This window comes from Dendrobates tinctorius, unplaced genomic scaffold, assembly GCF_039654945.1.
Source record: "Dendrobates tinctorius isolate UK_male_01 unplaced genomic scaffold, ASM3965494v1 ptg000103l, whole genome shotgun sequence".
In the NCBI taxonomy this organism is placed as follows: domain Eukaryota; kingdom Metazoa; phylum Chordata; class Amphibia; order Anura; family Dendrobatidae; genus Dendrobates; species Dendrobates tinctorius.
The window spans coordinates 2,045,229-2,061,705 of NW_027361771.1; the positions used below are offsets into that span (position 1 = coordinate 2,045,229).

At 47.5% G+C, this 16,477-nt stretch overlaps 1 protein-coding gene across 6 annotated transcripts in view; it reads right to left on the reverse strand.

Moving 5' to 3' along the window:
* Positions 1-14,956, reverse strand: part of LOC141099868 (uncharacterized) — an 84,012-nt gene extending 69,056 nt beyond the window's left edge. For 2 of the 6 annotated variants that reach the window (XM_073587926.1, XM_073587927.1), the window contains exons 1-2: positions 14,610-14,951; positions 901-1,011 (exon numbers count right to left, since the gene is read on the reverse strand). In XM_073587926.1, the coding sequence (XP_073444027.1) occupies positions 901-1,011; positions 14,610-14,646 (148 nt within the window). In that variant the 5' untranslated portion in view covers positions 14,647-14,951. Of the gene's footprint in view, positions 1-900; positions 1,012-14,609 lie in introns of all 6 variants that reach the window. The other 4 variants (XM_073587929.1, XM_073587928.1, XM_073587931.1 and 1 more) reach the window with 4 other exon arrangements.
* Between the last annotated feature and the right edge of the window lie 1,521 nt (positions 14,957-16,477).

Genomic DNA, 16,477 nt, shown 5'->3' on the forward strand with positions numbered 1-16,477 from the left:
CAGTAATAGAGTGGGGAGACATTTCTTTGGATGGCCGCACAGCCCTCCATGTGTTAACCAGAGGTACCCATTAGGTACCGGAATGAGATCCTCAGACCCACTGTGAGATCATATGCAGGTGCACTGGGTCCTGGGTTCCTTCTGATGAACAACAACTAATGATGAGCGAGTATACTAGTTACTCGAGATAGAGCATGTTCTACGGCGACAGAAACTAAATCTCTGAGCACATCCAAATACTTGGAGATCACCCGAGCATGCTCGGAAATTCTCGAGTAACAAGTATACTCGCTCATCACTAATAAGAATGCTAGGCCTCATGTGGCTGCAGTGTGTCAGCAGTTCCTGCATGATGAAGGCATTGATGCTATGGATTGCCCCCGTTCCCCAGACCTAAATCCAATCGAGCACATTTGGGACATCATGTCTGGTTCCATCCACTAATGCCACATTGCACCACAGACTGTCGAGGGGTTGACAGATGCTTTAATCCAAGTATGAGATCCCTCAGGAGAACATCTGCTGCCTCATCAAGACCATGTCCAAGTATTGTAGGGAGGCCACACAAACACACTATGGAGCATCATTTCCTTGTCTTTGGCATTTACACTGAAGTTGGATCAGCCTGTAATTTGATTTTCCAGTTTGATTTTGCGTATTATTCCAAATCCAGACCTCCATGGGATATTAATTTTGATTAATCATTTGTGCTTTATTGTTCTCAACACATTCCACTACGTAATGAATAAAGATTTGCATCTGGAATATTTTATTCACAGAGATATCTAGGATGTGGTATTTTAATGTTCCATTAATTTTTTTGAGCAATGTATAATATAACCTTACATACTTCCCAAACACTGGTTTATTTTACCGTAAAGGATGGGTTGTAGTACTTACTTTTCAGTCCCTTCCGTAGGATCATTTCTATAGTATCACATAGTGGAGTCACATGAGGACAGTCATCAGTGATAGTTTCTGAACTCTCTGTCTGCAATCCCAGTACACAAGCTGAAAGAGAAAAAATATTTATTGGTGGTTATAAAAATACAAGGAGGAGATACAAGGAGGAAGCCTGCAAATATGTTCTCACATCCCCACCTCGCCAGACTGGTCTCACTTGCAAAGTCAGTGTACAGAAGCATGTATAAGTTTGGGCAGCCCTTTTCAGAATTACTGTTATTGTGAACAGTTAAGCAATCTGAAGATGAAATGATCTTAAAAAAAAAAAAAAAAAAAAGCCTAAAGTTAGAGATGACACATTTTCTTTGTATTTTAGGCAAAAAAAATTATCTAGAAATTACATTTTAAAAATTACAAAAAGAAAAATGGGCTGATGCAAAAGTTTAGGCACCCTGCATGGTAATTACCTAGTAGCACCCCCTACTGCAAGTATCACACCTTGTAAACACTTTTTGTAGCCAACCAAGAGTCTTTCAATTCATGGTTAAGGGATTTTCATCCATTCTTCCTTTGAAAATTCTTCCAGTTCCGTAAAATTTCTTGGTTGTCTTGCATGTACTGCTATTTTAAAGGTCTAGCCACAGATTTTCAATGATGTTCGGATCAGAGAACTGACTGTAAGGGCCACTGTAAGGCCTCTTTCACACATCAGGTTTTCGCCGTCAGGCGCGATCCGGCGCTTTTGACAGAAACCGGATCCGGCGAAATGCAATGCCGGATCCGGTTTCCCCCCCATTGACTTGCATTTGCGCCGGATCGCGCCGGATAGCCATGCGTTTCATCCGGTTATCGCCGGATCCGGCAATGTGTCGCAATGTGTCGCGATCCGGCGTCTGGAAAAAACGTCTACTGTAACGTTTTTTGTCTCCGGCGAAAAAGCCGGACACGCCGGATCCGGCGCGTCCGGCTTTTTCACACAATGAAAGCCTATGAGCGCCGCAATGCGCCGGATCCGGCGAAAGCCTGATCCGGCGGCCGGATCCGGTTTTTTGGTCTGAGCATGCTCAGTAGCTCTGCCCACAAGACATATATAAAAGCAAGACAGTGGGACCCACAGCCACACCCAACATGCCACCCAAGACAGCAACCAGGCGCAGGAGAAGGCAGGAGACCACTGCAGCACCATCCGCACCACCACCACCCCAAATGGAGCAGCAAATAGAACATGCTGAGGAGGGGAGGCCAGCAGCAGAGGAGAGACGGTAATTATCAAATAACCCATTCCTCCAAACTAGGGCTATTGAATATCAAGATATTCATTGGCCCTTTGTTTCTCTTTATTCAACAGCCGCCCAATAGATGCAGCAGCAGCAGCAATGGCAGCAGCTGGAACACCACCCACAGGCATGGAGTGTGGCCACCAGGAAGACAGCACATCATCTTCTGGGAGCCCTCCCTCGCATCGTCAGCGTTTGACGGTAAGTTTTTATTTCCAAAATCCATCATCTCTGTAATATTTGTCTATTCATGGCCTTTTATTTCAAAACAGGAATCACAAGATGAAGAGGAGCTCCCAGAAGAAGAAGGAAAAGGTGGACAGACACCTGGAGTGGGCTCACAATTGGTAAGTTTTTTGCATCAAACGCAGAAACACAACATCACACTACACACAACACATAGAAAACAATGTTCTGCAGACCACACACAGCAAACAAATGCCTACATCCAAAGACATAACTTTTTTTGTTTTCTTCTCTAGTCTTCCCAATCTGGTGCTTGGCCAAGAGGTGCTCGCAGTGCCTCCCAGGGTCGTCGGCGACAGCAACGCGGCGGTCACCAGCGTGTAAGTATAAATATTTTTGCTTTGTTTTTTTGCACTTTTTATTTCATTTCTTTTGTGGAGGCTAATTATGTTATTTTTGTCTTTTTCTTTAACAGCCTTCACAGCGTGCTCCCGACTCTGACGTTGAGGATGGAGGGATTGATATGGACCGCCTCATCGATCTTGTCAGAGAAAGGGAGCCGCTCTGGAATATGGCTGACCGCCGCCACGCTGACCTGATCGTTACCCGACGACTCTGGGAGGAAATCTGTTCGCTCCTTGTGGGCCGCTAGGAGGACCTCGATGTTCGGGCCCAGATTACAGAGCGTAAGTATATACAGTACCGGTTGCTTGATGTAAACCAGTGTTTCCCGAACTCCAGTCCTCGTGGTCCCCACGGATCATGTGTTCAGGATTTCTATTTACTATGGAAATCCTGAAAACATGACCCCTGGGGACCATGAGGACTGGAGTTTGGGAAACACTGATGTTGTATACTAACCACTCCTTTCTCGTTTCAGGGAACAGAATTGTGAATCGGTGGCAGTCTGTGAGGGATCGTTTCAAGAAGGAGTTCAATAAAGAGATGCGGGCCCCGAGTGGATCTGGAAGACGCAGGAGCAAGTACAAGTACGCACGAGCCCTGTCGTTCCTCCGTGAAACAATGGTCACCAGAAGGTAAATATTACACACCACATGTGAAAAAAAATGTTAGATGTAAATTTTTTTTTCAGCCAGGGCCATACCATGTCAGTATTTTAATTGTTTTTTTTTCTCTTTATTCCACAGCACGGTGAGCAGCACTCGGGAGCCTGCACGATTGGACCCTTCTGAGGCGATCCCTGAGGAGACCGGCACCGAGGGACACTTCGACCGCCCCGGTACATCTGCACCTTCCCAGCCTTCCCACACATTCGACCCATCTGTCCCATCCACCAGCACAGGAGCATCGTGGCCGCCTACATTACATGAAGCTGCTGGTGAGGAGATCGCTTTCCCTTTACCCCACCCTTCTGCCCCTGCCACCTCTAGTACACCTGCGGGTACTGGGCGGCAGCGGCAGAGGGGTCAGGAAAAGACTTATGCGCCAGAGTTCTTGCATCTGAATGCATCTTTCCAGAACTGTCTAAAAGTCTTGTCAGAGCAAATCTCCGCAGGCTTTCAGCAGATCAACTCCAGCATTCTGGAGGTGAAGACACTTCTGCAAACCATGCATTCAGAAGCAAGATCTTCGCCAAACCACACCTTTTTCAGGTCTGTTGTGGAGCGCATGGAAACGCTCTCTCCTGCCCAGCAGATGCATGTAATGCATTCATGCCACGCTGCTCTCCAGCAAGTTACCTCCCAACCTCCTCCTCCTTCTCCTCCCACCACAGTAGTTCCTCCACCTGCACCCCCTCCGGCCACTTTCCATCCTCCCCCTCCTATTACATCTACACCCCCTCCAGCCACTTTCCATCCTCCCCCTCCTATTACATCTACACCCCCTCCAGCCACTTTCCATCCTCCCCCTCCTATTACATACCATCCACCTCCAGCCACTTTCCATCCTCCCCCTCCTATTACATACCAGCCACCTCCCCAGCACCAGCCACCTCCCCAGCACCAGCCACCTCCCCAGCACCAGCCACCTCCCCAGCACCAGCAACCTCCCCAGCACCAGCAACCTCAACAGTACCTGCAAACTCCCCAGTACCAGCAACCTCCCCAGTACCAGACATCTCCCCACTTCCAGCAACCTGCCCCGTACCAGACATCTCCCCACTTCCAGCAACCTGCCCCGTACCAGACATCTCCCCACTTCCAGCAACCTGCCCCGTACCAGACATCTCCCCACTTCCAGCAACCTGCCCCGTACCAGACATCTCCCCACTTCCAGCAACCTGCCCCGTACCAGACATCTCCCCACTTCCAGCAACCTGCCCCGTACCAGACATCTCCCCACTTCCAGCAACCTGCCTCGTACCAGACATCTCCCCACTTCCAGCAACCTGCCCCGTACCAGACATCTCCCCACTTCCAGCAACCTGCCCCGTACCAAACTCCTTCCCCATACAACTTGCCATCAACATCATCTGCTCCTACAGTCCCTGCCCAACCCTCCACTCCACCACCCACCACCTCTTCTGCTTCCCACATGTCCACCCATTCTGTAGTTTTTTCCACACCTTCACCTCTAACTGTTCCTTCCCCACAACGATCCCAGTCCTCTCTCCACACTCCCAGTGTCGAAGTGTCCCGCAGCCCCTACAGCAGTATTTCCACCACACACTACACAGAATTATAATGTGTGTTTTTAAATAAAAATGACCAGTTTTATGGTTTCAGTTTTATAGTTTCAAATTTTTATTAAACATGTTTATTAAAATTTTAAAAAAAGTTTACTAAAAAAAATTTTTCAATAAAAGTTAAATTATTTTACACTGGTTGTCTGTCATTTCTTTCTGCGGCGAAAAAGGTTAAATACAGGGTATTTAAAAGGTGAAATGGTATTCAAAACTAGGTATATAACTGTGGGTAAATTTTAGCTTTTTGCCACAGTTGTGTTCCTGGTTGTGTTTGAAGCAAAGTATTTCACCTAAAAAGTTGTGTTTATTGTTGGTGATTTCCTAACAATGTACACAACTTTTGTTAAAAGGTGAAATACTTTGCATAAAACACAACCAGGTACACACCTGTGGCCTAAAGCTAAAAATAGAGACCATGACAAGATAGCCAACTTTGGTTGGCAAAGGTATATACTGTTGGTACAGAAGGTACACAAGTTTGGGGCACAAATCTTTCACACTCTGTCATCCTGCCAGTGTACTCTGCCTTGAGGTGACATAAAGTATAGTGCAAAATTGTCCCTCATTACTGAAACCGTCACAGAACTTCTAGTGGTAATGTCATGGTAATCTTGCAAGGTGGTTTCTTCAGAGGTGTCCTCAATGGAAATGGGTTCCTTGCATATAACAAAATTGTGGAGTACCACGCACGCTTTGATCACCTCGTCCACAGTTTCTGTCTTGAGGTTGATCGCAGTCAATAGGACCCGCCATTTGGCTGTCAGAATACCAAAGGTACATTCAACCATTCTTCTTGCTCTTGTGAGGCGGTAATTAAAAATGCGTTTTGGTCTTGTCAATCCTCTGCTAGAGTACGGTTTCAAAGGGTGTTCTGACAGCTGGAAGGCTTCATCCCCTACACAGACAAATGGCATAGGTGGACCAGATGTTTGCGGCAGCGGTCTAGGTGGTGGGAACTGGAAGGTGTTTCCATACAGTTTACGCCCCATGGCAGACAGTTTGAAAACTTGAGAGTCATTGGAGCGGCCATAGGCCCCAATATCAACCGCAATAAATTTGTATTCCGCGTCAGCGATGGCCATGAGGACAATTGAAAAATATTTCTTGTAATTGAAATATTCCGATCCAGATCCAGCTGGCTTTACAATGCGGATATGTTTCCCGTCCACAGCGCCCAAGCAGTTTGGAAACTGACATATCTGTTGAAACTTGTCAGCAATTTCAATCCACCTCTCTGTTGTGGGCTCTGGTAAAAACTCTTCAGCTAAGGAGTCCCACAGTGCACGGCATGTGTACTTCACTATTCCAGATATGGTGGAAATCCCGAGTCTGTACTGGAAATGCAGTGACGAAAGTGATTCTCCAGTTGCAAGAAATCTGTGGGGAATTAACAAACAATAAATTAGTTTTAAATCACAGCATTACATACCAAAACTGACCTATAACACTTGGAGATACAAACTACCACCAACAAGATTGCAGTGAAAGTGTGCTCTGATGCGATCATATCCAATAAATGTGGCTTACCTTAAAGTCACCATCAGACGCTCTGCGGGTGAAACGGAGAAGCGGCAATAGGTGTCCGCTTTTCTTATGAGGTGTGCAATGCGCTCCACCAAGTAATCAAAATTCTCCATTTTCATCCTAACATATCCAAAAAATTTATCCGGGTTTCGTCTAAGGTCCATGCAGAGTGTAGAATAGACCCCACGCGTCATTCTCTTGGCTGTGATGGGGTGGATCCACAAACGTCGTCTACGATGCCTGATGCGCTGCTGTCTCGCTCTCTCCTTCTCCAGAACAATCACCCTCAAACGATTTGCCTCCGCTGTAAAATCCGCCAAATTCTTCAAAATATTTCCAATGACAACATCCATCTTCGCCAGTAAACTTGCTCTTCTCTCCAACCTGCACTTTCTCCTCTACAACCTGTCAAAGAAGGGCTGTAGGAACATGCTATATATAGTTTTCCAGTAGCCAATCCCGTTCGGAAGGCCACAAGGGTCAATTTTAAAAACCGGATCCGGCGTAATCCGTCGGAAAAACGGATAGAAAAACGGATGAACCGGATGAGACGGATCCGGTTTTGTCTGTCAAGAAAAAGACGGATCCGGCAGAAAACCGGATCCGTCACATCCGGTTTTACTAAACATTTGCCGGATCCGGCGTTCCGGCACGACGCCGGATCGCGCCTGACGCCGAAAACCTGATGTGTGAAAGTAGCCTAAAACCTTCAGCTTGCACCTTTTGAGGTAGTCTATTGTGGATTTTGTTTAGGATCATTATCCATATGTAGAAGCCATCCTCATTTCAACGTCAGCATTTTTAGGCCAGTTTCACACGTCCTGAAGTTTCCAGTACAGGAAAAACCGGTATCGGAGATATCCGGGTGTGTAATATGTACGACACACGTGTGGCAACAGTGTGCCGCATAAGTACCACACGGACGGCCGCCGGGGAAGAAGCGCTACAGTAAGGCTGTGTGCACACGCTGCGGATTAGGTGCGGATTCATCCGCGCGGATTTTGTAAAATCCGCAGGTGAAACCGCAGGTCAAAAGACCTGCGGTTTTACCTGCGGATTACTCTGCGGTTTTGTCCTGCGGTTTTTCATCTCCTCAATAGAGGAGATGGCAAACCGCAGGAGAATCCGCAGAAAGAATTGACATGTCAATTATTTCTGCAGATTGAAAACCGCAGATAATCCGCGCGGAAAATTCCGCACCGTCTGCACTGCGGTTTTTGATTCCCATAGGGAATCATGGTACTGTACACCACAGCAGAAACTGCTGCGGGTCCGCAGCGGCCAAAACCGCTGCGGAACCGCAGCAAAATCCGCAGCGTGTGCACACAGCCTAAGCGCTGTTCCCCAGCGGCAGGTACTGAAGATGCTCTCATCATTCTCCCCTGCTCTGCCGGCGGTCGGCACGAGGAGAGAATGATCAGAGTTATATTAAAGTCCGAACGACAGCAGGTAGTGGCTTTTGGGATCTTACTCCCATCATCCGACACCTACTGCCACTAATAACAGTGACAGTTGGTACAGATGATCGGGGTATTCCTCAGCCGCCGACTTCGATCTAACGGAATAAATGAATGAAAAAACCTGACGTGGGTTCCCCCTATTTTCTTCATCAAACTAGGCAAAACTCACAGCTGGGGGCTCCAACCCTCAGCTGTAAGCTTCAGCAAGGTTGGTTATCAAGAACAGAGGGGTCCCCACGCTGTTTTTTTTTAACTATTCTCTTGCATCAGAGAATCACAGCACAGGTGCGGAGGAGACAAAGAGAGTAACTTATACATCACCTCTGTTGATGGCGTTTGCGAAAAGTGCACATCCAAGTGCAGTGCGACGCTTCACTCGCACTCAGACTTGTATGGATGCATGCAATCCAAATTTTGCATGCAATTGCACCATGCTGTGTTTTTTTTTTTTTTTTTTCAGTCCAAGCTCATCGGAGCTGAAAAAAAACCAAAACACATAGATGAGCACACAATCATAGAATAACACTGATCCGAGTGCAATCCGATTTATTCACAAGTGTGAGCGAGCCCAAACAGTTAACTTACTGTATATACTCGTGTATAAGTCGATCCCCCTCTAATTTTGCCACAAAAAACTGGGAAAACTTATTGACTCGTGTATAAGCCGAGAGTGGAAAATGCAGCAGCTACTGGTAATTTTCAAAAATAAAAATAGATACCAATAAAAGTAAAATGAATTGAGACATCAGTAGGTTAAATGTTTTTGAATATCCATATTGAATCAGGAGCCCCATATAATGCTCCATACAGTTTATGATGCCCCATAAGATGCTCCATACAAAATACCCCCCATATAATGCTGCACAAAGTTTAATAATGGCCCCATAAGATGCTCCATAGAATAATATGTCCTATATGCTGCACTATAAAATGCTCCATACATTATTCCCCCACATGCTGCCCCATAGATTATGCCCCCATATGCCAAAGCTGATGCAAATAAAAACAAAATTAAAAAAATTGACATACTCACCTCTGATCGCTGGGGGCCAGTTGCTGGTGTCCTGAGCAGGCGGTGACACTGGCGCGCTATGGGGGATAGGTGCCGATGTCACCGCTGGCTCAGGACCCCGACACTGGCGATATTCACCTGTCCATCGTTGCAGCCGCTCTGTCTGCCGGGTCCTCTGTCAGTGATGTACAGGCAGCAGAGGGTGCGGCGCGCACTGACTACGTCACCTCGCCCTCTGACCTGAACATCACAGCCAGAGGACGCGGAGGACAGAGCGGCCACAGCGGTGGACCGGGGACAGGTGAATATACCCCCTCCTGGCGCAGTCTCTGCAGCCCTGCTTCTCCCACGCTCTCCGGAAGCTATTCCTTCTTTCAGCGGTCACGTAGTACCGCTCATTAAAGTCATGAATATGTGCATATTCATGACTTTAATGAGCGCTACGTGACCACTGAAGGAGGGTGCCTGAGACCGTCTGAGAAGCGGGGGGGACTGCAGAGGCCGCGCCGGGGGGGGTCAGTATGATCCTGACACCCCCGCTCCCCCCCGGTATATGACTCGCGTATAAGCCGAGAGGGGGACTTTCAGCCCAAAAAAATGGGCTGAAAATCTCGGCTTATATGAAAGTATATATGGTAAGTGTTTCTGCCATCTCCCTCAGGAGGCACCGATTAGAGTTGAGCGACTTTGGTCGGATCGGGTTTCATGAAACAAAATTTGTTTCAGATGAAACTGGTCCAACTAGGGCAAAAAAAAGTCAGAGTTTCGTCCGAAACCCGACCCCAATGCAAGTGGATGAATGTCATCGGCTCAATGCCGACTTTTAATCCCCATTGACTTGCATTGGGGGTCGGGTTTCGGACGAAACTCTGACTTTATTTGCCCTAGTCGGACCAGTTTCATCTGAAACAAATTTTGTTTCATGAACCCCGATCCGACCAAAGTCGCTCAACTCTAGCACCGATGGGTTGTCATGAAAGCTGGAGGTCTGCTGAAGATGTAGGTCATCATGGCATGCTATAGGAAACAGTAATGTTTACTAAATAGTACATTGATTCTTATAATCTATCAAAATGGCATCAATAAAATGTGAGCGCTCTATGCAAAAAAAACAAGCCATTACACAGCTCTGTCACCCAGAAAATAACAACGTTACAGGTCTCAGGAGAATGGCAACACAAGTGATTTTCTTCACTTCTTAACTTTTGACCTGGTGACATTTCCTCTTTATCTCCTGAGTTTTCCCTATATACAGTGGGTACGGAAAGTATTCAGGCCCCTTTAAATTATTCACTCTTTCATTGCAGCCATTTGGTAAATTCAAAAAAGTTCATTTTTTTTCTCAATAATGTACACTCTGCACCTCATCTTGACTGGAAAAAAAAAACCATGTAGAAATTTTTGCAAATTTATTAAAGAAAAACTGAAATATCACATGGCCATAAATATTCAGGCCCTTTTTCCTCAGTATGGAGTAGAAGCACCCTTTTGAGCTAGTACAGCTATGAGTCTTCTTGGGAATGATGCAACAAGTTTTTCACACCTGGATTTGGGGATCCTCTCCAGTTCCGTCATGTTGGATGGTGACCGTTGGTGGGCAGCCATTTTCAGGTCTCTCCAGAGATGCTCAGTTGGGTTTAGGTCAAGGCTCTGGCTGGGCCAGTCAAGAATGGTCACAGTTGTTCTGAAGCCACTCCTATGTTATTTTAGCTATGTGCTTAGGGTCATAATCTTGTTGGAAGGTGAACCTTCAGCCAAGTCTGAGATCCAGAGCACTCGAAGAGGTTTTCATCCAGGACCTCTCTGTACTTGGCAGCATTCATGTTTCCTTCAATTGCAATCAGTCGTCCTATCCCTGCAGCTGAAAGACACCCCCATAGCATGATTCTGCCACCACCATGTTTCACTGTTGGGATTGTATTGGGCAGGTGATGAGCAGTGGCTGGTTTTCTTCACACATACTGCTTACAATTATCACCAAAAAGTTCTCTCTTCTGACCAGAGAATCTTATTTCTCATAGTCTGGGAGTTCTTCATGGGTTTTTTAGCAAACTACGCAAGCTTTCATATGTCTGGCACTGAGGAGAGGCTTCCGTTGGGCCACTGTGCCGACTGGTGGAAGGCTGCAGTGATAGTTGACTTTGTGGAACTTTCTCCCATCTCCTTACTGCATCTCTGGAGCTCAGTCACAGTGATCTTGGAGTTTTTCTTTACCTCTCTCACCAAGGCTCTTCTCCCAAGATTGCTCAATTTGGCTGGACGGCCAGGTCTAGGAAGACTTCTGGTGGGCCCAAACTTCTTCCATTTAAGGATTATGGAGGCCACTGTGCTCTTAGGAACCTTGAGTACTGCAGAAATTCTTTTGTAACCTTGGCCAGATCTGTGCCTTGCCACAATTCTGTCTCTGAGCTCCTTGGCCAGTTCCTTTGACCTCATGATTCTCATTCGGTCTGACATGCACTGTGAGCTGTGAGGTCTTATATAGTCTGGTGTGTGCAGTGGCGGATTATAATGAGGTCAATTTGGGCAGTTGCCCCGGGCCCAGTGGGGTTAAGGGGCCCACAGCCCAGGCCAGTAAATTGCCCCATTATAATCCGCCACCGCGCAGCGCCGGATTATAGGCAGGGCAGGCGGGCCTCAGCCCCGGGGCCCCCACCACAAGAGCTTCTAAGGGGGCCCCCACCACATTCCTGCTGGCTGCTGTAATGGCACTCCATCTTCTCCCCACCTAAAAGTGAGTGACCGTGGGGGCGGCATTATGTGCTCTGCTACCAGCAGCATCTACAAGTAGCGTGAACGCTGATGCTGCTGGTAGCGTGCAAAGGCTTGTGATGAGATCACAGGAGGTAAGGTGTCAGGGCCCCCGATCATGTGACCCCTGTCTCCTCCCCTCCTGTGACCTCATCACAGGTCCTGTGCGCACAGCACAGAGCACTGAGAGCAGCCATGTATGTGGAGTGCGGCTCTGCAGGTGGAGGTCGGTGCTGGAGGCTCCATTATTCTCTATGTGGAGTGCGGCTCTGCGGGTGGAGGTCGGTTCTGGAGGCTCCATTATTCTCTATGTGGAGTGCGGCTCTGCGGGTGGAGGTCGGTGCTGGAGGCTCCATTATTCTCTATGTGGAGTGTGGCTCTGCGGGTGGAGGTCGGTGCTGGAGGCTCCATTATTCTCTATGTGGAGTGCGGTTCTGCGGGTGGAGGTCGGTGCTGGAGGCTCCATTATTCTCTATGTGGAGTGCGGCTCTGCGGGTGGAGGTCGGTGCTGGAGGCCCCATTATTCTCTATGTGGAGTGTGGCTCTGCGGGTGGAGGTCGGTGCTGGAGGCTCCATTATTCTCTATGTGGATTCTGGCTCTGCGGGTGGAGGTTGGTGCTGGAAGCCCCATTATTCTCTATGTGGAGTGTGGCTCTGCGGGTGGAGGTCGGTGCTGGAGGCCCCATTATTCTCTATGTGGAGTGTGGCTCTGCGGGTGGAGGTCGGTGCTGGAAGCCCCATTATTCTCTATGTGGAGTGTGGCTCTGCGGGTGGAGGTCGGTGCTGGAGGCTCCATTATTCTCTATGTGGAGTGTGGCTCTGCGGGTGGAGGTCGGTGCTGGAGGCTCCATTATTCTCTATGTGGAGTGCGGCTCTGTGGGTGGAGGTCAATGCTGGAGGCTCCATTATTCTCTATGTGGAATGCGGCCCTGCGGGTGGAGGTCGGTGCTGGACGCTCCATTATTCTCTATGTAGAGTACGGCTCTGCGGGTGGAGGTCGGTGCTGGAGGCTCCATTATTCTCTATGTGGAGTGTGGCTCTGCGGGTGGAGGTCGGTGCTGGAGGCTCCATTATTCTCTATGTGGAGTGTGGCTCTGCGGGTGGAGGTCGGTGCTGGAGGCTCCATTATTCTCTATGTGGAGTGTGGCTCTGCGGGTGGAGGTCGGTGCTGGAGGCCCCATTATTCTCTATGTGGAGTGCGGCCCTGCAGGTGGAGGTCAGTGCTGGAGGCTCCATTATTCTCTATGTGGAGTGCGGCTCTGCGGGTGGAGGTCGGTGCTGGAGGCTCCATTATTCTCTATGTGGAGTGCGGCTCTGCGGGTGGAGGTCAGTGCTGGAGGCTCCATTATTCTCTATGTAGAGTACGGCTCTGCGGGTGGAGGTCGGTGCTGGAGGCTCCATTATTCTCTATGTGGAGTGCGGCTCTGTGGGTGGAGGTTGGTGCTGGAGGCTCCATTATTCTCTATGTGGAGTGCGGCTCTGCGGGTGGAGGTCAATGCTGGAGGCTCCATTATTCTCTATGTGGAGTGCGGCTCTGCGGGTGGAGGTCGGTGCTGGAGGCCCCATTATTCTCTATGTGGAGTGCGGCTCTGCGGGTGGAGGTCGGTGCTGGAGGCCCCATTATTCTCTATGTGGAGTGCGGCTCTGCGGGTGGAGGTCGGTGCTGGAGACTCCATTATTGTCTATGTAGAGTGTGGCTCTACGATTCGTGACCCCCGTCACGTGACGAGAGGGGCCCACAGTCTGAACTGCCCCGGGCCCTGGCTACCCTTAATCCACCCCTGGGTGTGTGCCTGTACAAACCAAGTCCTATCAGCTTAATTAAATAAAGCTGGACTCCAATGAAGGAGTAGAACCATCTCAAGGAGGATAACAAGGAAATGGACAGCATGTGACTTAAATATGAGGGTCTGAGCAAAGGGTCTGAATACTTATGACCATGTGATATTTCACTTTTCTTTTTTAATAAATTTGCAAACAATTCTACATTTCTGGGGGGTTTTTTCAGTCAAGATGGGGTGCAGAGGGTACATTAATGAGAAAAAAAAATGAACTTTTTGGAATTTACCAAATGGCTGCAATGAAACAAAGAGTGAAAAATTTAATGGGCTCTGAATACTTTCCGTACCCACTGTTTTTCTCTCTTTAAAATACCCCAAATGAATCTGCAGTTATGGGCCTTTTATTTAGTGCTGATTTTTACGCTCTTTACATGGAGTGATAATGCAGAGCAGCCACAGACAGGTCTCCCAAGAATCCAGTGAGATTAGCGCTCTAAAAAAAGCCCAGATCTCTGGAACTGGATGACAGATTTAAAAAAAAATAAAAAAAAGAGAGAAGAAAACAGAAAACCCTGAATATTCAACAAGAGCACTTTTGGCCACTTTTCACTACAGTCCTGGGGAAAGATACTGCCTGGTCTTTAGGACAGTACAATAAATGCAAGAAAAACAAATACTCAAAAATAACATTTCACCAGATTTGGAATTTGGACCCCCAACATCAGTATCTTCCATCCATCCTCCGGGGGGAGGGATACCTTACTGCCAGTCTGTTAGGAGTAACCCTTTAGAGTACTTGCACATTTGTGAGGGGGCTCAGAGAGTGACAATGTGCTGTGACCTGCAATGACCTGGGGGGCTCATAAGTCTCGGGTGTCAGTAATGAGCACCATCTTATCCTGCTGCCCTGTCCTCTCACTGGGGTCTTCCCCATCCATCACCACAGTAAAGCCCAAACAGCAGCATACGGCTTCCCCACATGCAAGCCAGCAGTGCACGCTGGGACTTGTAGTCTTCTAAGCCTGCACACACAGTGACAGAACTATTGCAATGTCACTCTCCACCAACCTTTCAGAGTACCCAGCAGAGGCTCCTTTCCTGCCATGTTCTCGCTGACACTTCCGTTAGTGACCGGTCTCCAGGATTAATGGAGCACTGCGGGAGGAAACTCTGCACAGCCGCGACCAGAAAGAGAACATCTAGGGTCCAGCATCAGCAGCGGTCCGGGGGTGGGGCGTGCTCCCCTTTATTCACAGTGAGCTGATCCAGTGAGGCAGAATAAAATGGAAGGCGCACCTATAATTGTCCAGTGCGGGGGGAGGCTGAGGCGTGTGCTGTGCGCTCAGGCTGTCCTGCCCTGCCACTGACTGAGGCTTTACTACATTCCTGTACAGGTGTCAGGTTAACCCTGTAGTGTGCGGTCAGTGCAGTACTGTATACCGGCTGCAGCCCAAACCTGGAGCCCTCACACAGGACACAGCAGTGTGACAGGCGACGCCAAACTGGAATGTGGCTGCTGCTGGGAAATGACTGGAACGTCTTTATTTTTCTTCTTGAATGTTAATTAATTTTATTTCTTTCAGAATTGGGTCATTTGTGATTTTAGAACTTTTTCTTTCCGCCATGTGCAGACATTGAGTATTTGGTCAGTTTTTTTACCTCAGTATCTTAGGCTACTTTCACACTTCAGTTTTTTGACATGAGAAACAATCCGTCGCATCAGTTTTTTCATCGGTTTCTTCCGTTTTTTAAAAGCCGGCAATTCAATTCGCTGTACAGTAAAATCACACTGACATGAATTGAAAGAATAGATATATACACATAGAATACATATATATTATATATATACATGTCATTGAGACACACACATATATATATATACAGTACAGTATATGTATAGTTCATAGAGTTCTACATAGCATAATAGCCGCTAAATGAATTGCTGGCTTCAGTAAAATCATTCCCGAACCCGACATGATATGACACATGGTTTACGTATAGTATATAGTAAACCATGTCATATCAAAACGATTTATGTATGTCAGTGTTTAATCAATTTAGTAGTTTGTGTTAGGAAAATTTTGGAACTCTAGGGGTGAAATTTAAGGCTATAATCGTGGAAAAAAAATTGTGTGTGCTCCCGCGCAATTTTCTCCGCCAGTGAGTGAGGGCAGATATTAATAGCCTAGAGAGGGGCCATTGTTTTGGCCCCCCCCCGGCTAAAAAATCTGCCCCCAGCCACACCAGAAAAGCCGCATCTATAAGATGCGCCTTCTGGCACTTAGCCTCTCTATTCCCATGGTCTTTAGCGGTGGCTCATGGGTTAATAATAATGGGTTAATGTCACCTTGCTATTGAAAGGTGACATTAAGCCGGGTTAATAATGGAGAGATGTCAAAAGACACCTATCCATTAACCCTAGAATAGTAAAAGGTTAAAAAAGACACACACACTAATTAAAAAATATTTTAATGAAATAAATACACAAAGTTATTGACAAAATTTATTATTCTGCCTATCCAAAAAAAGCCCTTGTTCTGTAAAAAAAAATAAAATTAAAAAAACATCAATATACATACCTCTCCGCCGTTCAGTCAAGTCCCCCGCTGCAATCCATCACAAGGGGTTAACTAGTTTACGACAGGGACCGATGCTAATGCTACTGGCTGTAAACCACTGCAGAATGAATGAATTCATCTCTGCGCAGGTGCCCCGGCTGACCGTAGATTAACTGACTAGCATGGGAAAATTTCTGTACTTTTTCCCACACTGTCAGTTCACCTTAGGTCAGCTGGGAACTCCGAGCAGCCTCACCGACTACCGCTGACGTCAGTGAGGCTGCGCAGAGTCCCCGGCTGACCTGAGGTGATCTGACAGCATGGGAAAAAGTTCAGAAACTTTCCCACGCTATCGAGTTCTCTTCAGGTCAGCCAGGG